Here is a 7515-nt window from a genome sequence, read left to right as displayed (position 1 = left end):
CGCCTTAACCACTAGGCCAACGGTACCGGTTGGATTGACTCCAAATTTGGAATGTAAGCTTTTTAAATTCATCGTCCTGAAGTGCAGTGCTTAAGAATTCATCACAGACTACTCCACTTAAACTGTCAATGTGAAACTTTTCCATTGTATCTGTATATTTGATAATATAACAGTCTTATAAGCTCACCTGAGCACAATGTGCTGATTGTGAGCTTTTGTGATCCCCCACCGTTAGTTGTGGTCCGTCGTCAACAATTTCTTTAAACAACATCTCCCCTAAAATTAATGCCTGCACCGTAACCAAACTTTACAGGATGGGTGGTCCTTTACCAAAATTGTTCAAATTGTTTTGGTCTGTTGCATAAGTAGGTCACGGGGCCAGAAAAGAAGTTTCAAAAATGCAATCATAAAATATCATCTTGTCTGAATGTATAAGGTCTTGTGCTTTGATATTTTATGTGTGATATCATCTTTAGGTCCTCTACCAAAGTTATTATAATTAGGTTCCTAGTTTAAAAAAATTGCCCCACCCTGGGTGTTCATAGGTTTTCCTTATATACATATATAATAAGTTTTCCTTACATATATATAGTAAAAACTCAAAAATCTTTTTCACTGAATTGACAAAGGCTAGAGGTTTGATATTTGGCATAAAGCATTTTATAGTAAAAGTCTACCAAGATTATTCAAATTATAGCCCTAGGATCAAAATTGGCCCCGCCCTGGGGTTATAGGTTTTCTTTATATTTATATAGGAAAAGCTTAAAAAGCTTTTCATCTAAAGGTACATGGCTTAGGGCTTAGCTATTTGGTACATGTACATGGTATTACCTATAGGTACTTAAATCTACCAAAGTTGTTCAGATTATAGACCTAAGTTCAAAATAGGCTCCTCCCCTGGGGTCATAGGTTTTCGGTACATGTATATAGTAAAACTTTAAAAGATTTTCTCCCCTGAATTGATAAAGGTCAGAGATAAGAAATTGTCCATGAAGAATTGTATAGTGGACCTCTACCAAAATTATTCAAATTATAGCCCTGGGGTCAAAATTAGTTCTTCTTCTAGGCATATAGTAAAAACTTAAAAATCCTCTTGTCTGACTTAGTTACAAGGCTTAGAGCTTAGATATTTAAATAATGGGTTTGCGACCAGCATGGATCCAGATCAGCCTTCGCACCCGGGCAGTCTGATAAGGACCCATGCTGTTCGCTATCAGTTTCTCTAGCGAACATCATGGATACTGATCAGACTGCGCGGATGCGCAGGCTGGATGGATCCAGGCTGGTTGCAAATGCATCATGTTAGTTTTGTAATGACGGGGCTCAATTCAACTTTGCCATAATGCAATAGTCTTTAGTGAATAATGGGGTCAAGGTCATATTTCAGCATGTCAAATCATTAGACACATGTGTTGATGTACATAGTGCAATATTGATATAAAAAAAATATTGATAAAATAATAGGTATTAACTGTATAACATAGCTGTATTAAACTTTGAAAAGCAGGTACAGTAACTTTTTCTTAAAAAAACATTTTTTTCAATTAAGCATTACCAATGTCCAGAAAAAAATAATCATTATATTATAAACATGGCGTAAATCATAAGGTCCTTGTTATGTGTTCATTTTTGTTCCATTTAATATCCCTACAAAGCTCACAACTGTCTTGCTAGAGTTCATGACCTGAATCATTTCATAAATATCTCTGAAAATCATGACCTTTACATAAACAATCCATAACATGTATTAGATATTCTTGGTATTAAAATGTTTCCCCTAGTGTCAAAATAGGCCCTGTCCGGGGTCATGGTTTCTTAAACATGTATGTTTATAGAGTAAAAACTTAAAAAAGTCCTCTCCTCTGAGTTGACGAAGGCTAGAGGTTAGATATTTGGCATGAAGCATTGTGTTGTATATCCCAACAAAGATTTTTTAAAATTATAGCCTTGGAATTAAATTACCTCTCCCCTGTGGTCATAGGCTTGTTTCTATGTATAATATAGTAAAAACTGAGAAAAAATATTCTCATCTGAAGGTACAAGGCTTAGAGCATAGATGTTTGATATATAATATCATCAATAGGTCTTCTATTTGAAAGTTGTTAAAATTGTGCCCATGGTGTCAAAGTAAGCCCCGCCTAGGGGGTCATTGCTTTTCCTTATATGTATGATTATATACATGTATGGTTAAAACTTAATAAATCTTCTCCCCTGGATTGACAATGGTTAGAGATTATATATTTCGCATGAAACATTGTGTAGTAGACCTCTACCGAGACTGTTCAAATCATAGCCTTGGGATCAAAATTGGCCACGCCCCGGGGACATAGGTTTTCCTTATATGTATATACCGGTAGTAAAAAATTAAAAACCTTTTCATCTGAAGGTACATGGCTTAGAGCCTAGATATTTCGTATATGATATCACCTTTAGGTACTTATCTACCAAAGTTGTTCAAATTAGAGTACTGTGGTCAAAATAGGCTCCGCCCCTGGGGTCATAGGTTTTGCTTGCATGTATATAGTAAAAAACTTAAAAAACTTCTCCCCTGAATTGACAACGGCAAGAGGTTAGATACTTGGCATGAAACATTGTGTAGTTGACCTTTACCAAGATTATTATTATTATTATTATTATTATTTACCAAGGAAGAAAGATCTCATTTTGTGAAAGTGCAGTGCTAAAGAACCATAACCATGTAATGCCTAATTTTAGAATTATTGCCCTTTGTGCATTTGTACACTTTGAACTTTGTCCGGGACATAACTCTAAAACTATAAGAGATATTAACATGGAACTTTGTAGATAGATAGATCTCATTTAGTGGAAGTGCAGTGTCAAAGAACCATAACTCTGCCCAACTTATTTTGGAATTATTGCCCTATGTTCATATTTACACTTTGAACGTTGTCCAGGACATAACTCTAAAACTTTAAGAGATAACAACATGAAACTTTGTAGGTAGATAGAGGTCTTTGTAAAGAAGTGCAATGCAACAGAACCTTAACTCTGCCTTGCCTAATTTTGAAGTTACTGACCTTTGTTAATTTTTACACCTTGAACTTTGTCCAGGACAATACACTTAAACTATAAGAGATATCAACATGAAACGTTATAGGTAGATAGATCTTATTGAATACAATTAGTGCATTGCATAAAAAGCCATAACTCTGCCTTGTCATATTTTGGAGTTATTGCCCTTTTCTCATTTTTGTACCTCGCGGAAAGGCGGAGGGGATATAGAAATAGTCTCCGTCCGTCCTTCCGCCCGTCCGTCCTCCCGTCCGACATTTTTGTCAGGAGCTTATCTCAAAAAGTATTTGAGATATAAACTTGAAACTGCGTAGGTGGATAGATCATATTGAGGAGGAGTGCAGTGCATAAGAATGATAACTCTACCCTGCATAATTTTTCAGTTATTGCCCTTTGTTATTTTTCAAACTTAATTTTTGCCCAGAGCATAACTCTAAAAGCTTATGAGATATCAACATGAAACTTCATAGGTCAGGAAGTGTGCAGTGCAAAATAATTATAAATCCACCCTTCATATTTTTTTAGTTATTGCCCTTTGTTATTTTCATACTTAATTTTTCACCTGAGTGTAGCATAACTCAGGGTCTTTGAGATGTCAATATGAAACTTCATAGGTGGATAGATCTTATTGAGGAGGAATACTGTGCACAAGAACGATAACACTTCCCATTATAATTTTTGAGTTATTGCCCTTTCATACTTTTTGTCTGGAGCTTATCTCAAAAAGTGTTAGAGGTATGAACTTGAAACTTCATAGGTGGATAGATCTCATTGAGGAGGAGTCAGCACACAAGAATGATTACTCTACCCTGCATAATTTTTCAGTTATTGCCCTTTGTTATTTTTCATGCTTAATTTTTGTCCAGAGCATTAATGGAAAGCCTTTGAGATAACAACTTGAAACTTCATAAGTGGATAGATGTCATTGAGGAGGAGTGCAGCACACAAGAATGATAACTTACCCTGCATTATTTTGCAGTTATTGCCCTTTGTTATTTTCAGCCATCAGTATTCACATAGGTTTCAAATCTGTTATCACTTCAACCATCAGTTTCATTACCAAAAGACCACTTAAAATTGAATTATTCTGCTCTACAACATATATATTCTTCCAATGAGCAAACACATTCGGCGAGGGATGGCCATGTTAACATGGCTCTTGTTACACTTTGAACTTTTGCCAGGGACATAAATCTGACAGTTCTAGAGGTATACTTTTCTGTGTCCAAAACCTACTCAGGAGTATCAACCGGTTTAACTGGTTCGTGTTTGTAACTGACTTTGACCTTTATCTGACCATGATACTGAAGGTCAAGGTAGTTAATTCGCTACATTAAGCCAAAATGGTTAATTTTAAATCTAAATTTATTGAATTTGACAAAAGAACACAGTAATGAAAACTGATATGGTTATTTATTATGCACCCACTTCAAAGAAGAGGGGGTATATTGCTTTGCATTTGTCAGTCCGTCGGCCTGTCGGTCCGTCGGTCCGTAGACCAAAAGGTTTCTGAGAGATAACTAAAGAACGCTTAGGCCTAGGAACTTCAAACTCGGTATGGTGATTGGTCATGACAAGTAGATGACCCCTATTGATTTTTGGGTCAAGGGGTCAAAGGTCAAGGTCACATTGACCTTGTAGGTAAAAACGGTTTCCGATCAATAAATTACAGCTTTGGCCTAGGAACTTCAAACTCGGTATGGTGATTGGTCATGACCAGTAGATGGCCCCTATTGATTTTGGGGTCAAGCGGTCGAAGGTCAAGGCCACATTGCGAGGGCTAAGCGCAAGACTATTTTAACTCAATATTTTTCAGAAAATGTTTTTTGACATTTTCTTGTACAAATTCCTTCAATGCATGTTCTGTTAAAAAGACATAATTAATTTCCCACTAATGTTTAAGTTTTACACATTTTAAGAAAATATTCTATCTGGTGATATAATATACGAGGGATGATCAAAAATTAAGAGGACTTTGTATATGATTCATTAACGTTTTAATGTATTTCATAATTGAAAATCACAACATAAGGCGGAACCTATCCGCCATATGATACAAAAATAATTAATATAAAACATTAACATTTAACAAAGTTATGCTATCTGTAGCATTTACATGAACAGTGATCCGGCGCACCGGATATTACAAAATGTTTGACGTTAGCGACGTCATGAGTTTAGTATCTTTTACGCAACTTCTTACTCCTTCTCAAAGTACGCCCCTGCGTGTTCCGCACATCGTTGATGCCGATGGACCCATTGTTTATAAATATCTTTGTACCAGGTGGTGTCGTACTGCCTAGTTATAGTCTGGGTGGCGGTAGAGAGCTCGTGTAACCACGCGAACTTCTGTCCTTTCAAGTGTGATTTAATTACAGGAAAAATTGCGAAGTCGAAAGGAGAGAGATCTGGCTAGTAAGGTGGGTGGGCAACTCTACCGAAACCTAACACGGCTACTTCTAGGTCGGTAACTGCGGCTGTATGGGAGGATGCGTTATCCATATGTAGGATGAAATGTTCGAGTGGCACACCGGGTCGCTTCTTCTCAAGAGCATGCACGAGATCACATCTGAGCACCTGCAAAATGATACATTCATTTTTTATTCATTAAGTAAAATACATTTTACACCAGCCGCCGTAAATTGTGATTTATTTTATACGATTGTTATTTATATGTAATTTATGTATTTTAAATATTCTATTTATCAGTTTACATTTCTTTTCTTCGGAATATAAAAGTATAGTATAAAAGGAAGATATACGCATTTTGTTAGACAATACTTATTTACATTTATAATTTAAATTTAAAAACATGATAAAATACCCTGCATTTATAATTGATGTAATGTAACGTGTTTTAATACGATAAATTAACAAACCTTGCAAAAATATTCGGCGTTAACAGTGGTATTCTTCGGGACGGCGTGTTGTAGGATCATTCCGTGCATATCTGCAAACATGATAAACATGTATTTCCCGCCGCCTTTTGACACGCGGGCCTTCTTTGGTGGTGGTGAAGTACTCTTCTTCCAAACAGCTGACTGCGACTTGGTTTCCGGATCATAAAACCACAGCCAGGTTTCGTCTGTTGTAATTATGCGACCTAAAAAATCACCACCCTCTCGATTTACCCGGCGCAGAAACTCCCGGGAATCTTGTACTCGGCGAGCCTTCTCGTGGTCTTGAAGTAGTCGTGGGACCCAGCGTGCGTGTACCTGCAAAAAGTTATGATATGTTTTATAAGTTTGTTTTGCTGAATAATAATGTATCATACATACGGGAAAGTAAAAGAATATTAACATGCGCCTAAGGCCAAAATTCTTATATTATTGAACAAAATATCACGCAATCCCGATTTTGAACGTGGCTTGTAAACAGTTAACAAAATGCTAACATAAAAACATTGACAGAAATAAAAAATCAATTTTGTTTTTAACAATTTCATTCGAAAAATAAAATATACTAATGTACTAACCTTTCTCATCTTTAAATCCTTAGTTAAAATGGACTGCACCGTCCCATAGCTTGTGCCAAACATTGCAGATAAAGCCCGCACAGTCAATCGCCTATCTTTTTCTAACGTCACGGCGATTGACGTCACCAACGTCTCTGTAATTTTCTTCTTTCTTCCTCGTCCTTCCTTGTCCGATATCTGTCATACCCTCTCTGAATCATTTGTGCCAGTCGAAAACTAGTGTGCGGCTTACTGAGGCTTTTCCCTTGATACCCAATATCCTTTTGTAAGTTTTAGATGGTGTTTCGCCTTCCTCTTGACAAAATTTTATTATTGCTCTTATTTCAAGACGTTCTAACGACGCCATTTTGAACAGAAACCTTATTGCCACAAGCGATATTAAAATTGTGACTGTAACGGCAAATGTTGATCAAATAACGTCATTTTTTTCTGACAACGTCATAGACATGATGCATGACGTTTTAGTGAACTTTGAAATCTAAATATGCCATATTGTAATATATACGTATCATACAGCGCATGCCGTCGGCGCAACTTTACGCACTGCGCCGGGTATGCGTTACCATGGTTTTTAGATTCGCTGTTACCGACAAGCTATTTGCGTTATCACATGATATCAGTTTATAGGTATTGCTTTCCGATTAATTGTGATATATAACAATAAGTGATAGGTTGAAATTTGTTCAACTTACAGCCACAGTCCGGTTTATTTTTGATCATCCCTCGTATTCAGTGCAAAACTATTCTAAGTCAAATTAGAATAGTTTGGCAATCACTTTTAAGTTAACAACTTGATTTTCTTTTGTGCAAGACTATGCTAACTTCAAGTTAAAATAGTCTAGCAAAATAAAGATGCTGTTAACAGGACTTATTGCTATTTGAACTATTCTAACTGAAAATAAACAAAGTTTGATGATGTCATCACAAGCTTTCATGATGTCATAAATTCCAAGAATATTTTATGACACTTTTTCTATGATCATATTTTACAGAATTTTACAGTTTTA

At 36.1% G+C, this 7515-nt stretch overlaps 1 protein-coding gene across 1 annotated transcript; it reads right to left on the bottom strand.

The window, feature by feature from the left end:
• Window positions 1–5445: 5445 nt before the first annotated feature.
• On the bottom strand, window positions 5446–6854 carry LOC132736322 (histone-lysine N-methyltransferase SETMAR-like). Its single transcript, XM_060723432.1, has 3 exons — window positions 6741–6854; window positions 5913–6248; window positions 5446–5610 (listed from the first exon to the last, which is right to left on the bottom strand). Exons 1-3 carry the CDS (start codon window positions 6852–6854, stop codon window positions 5446–5448), a joined length of 615 nt encoding a protein of 204 aa, XP_060579415.1.
• Between the last annotated feature and the right edge of the window lie 661 nt (window positions 6855–7515).

Source organism: Ruditapes philippinarum, unplaced genomic scaffold (assembly GCF_026571515.1).
Source record: "Ruditapes philippinarum isolate M1 unplaced genomic scaffold, ASM2657151v2 ctg11863_1_1_1_1, whole genome shotgun sequence".
Lineage (NCBI taxonomy): Eukaryota > Metazoa > Mollusca > Bivalvia > Venerida > Veneridae > Ruditapes > Ruditapes philippinarum.
Note: the sequence above shows the minus strand (reverse complement) of the source record. Positions and strands in the feature narration are given on the sequence as shown.

What these genes read in the sequence shown, in the direction of transcription:
- LOC132736322 (XM_060723432.1), bottom strand. Translation starts at nt 6,854, where the DNA reads ATGGCGTCGTTAGAACGTCTTGAAATAAGAGCAATAATAAAATTTTGT. An exon ending in GTATCAAGGGAAAAGCCTCA is followed by an intron (nt 6,249 to 6,740) that starts GTAAGCCGCACA and finishes AACTTTTTGCAG; the next exon opens with GTACACGCACGCTGGGTCCC. An exon ending in ACGCCGAATATTTTTGCAAG is followed by an intron (nt 5,611 to 5,912) that starts GTTTGTTAATTT and finishes ATCATTTTGCAG; the next exon opens with GTGCTCAGATGTGATCTCGT.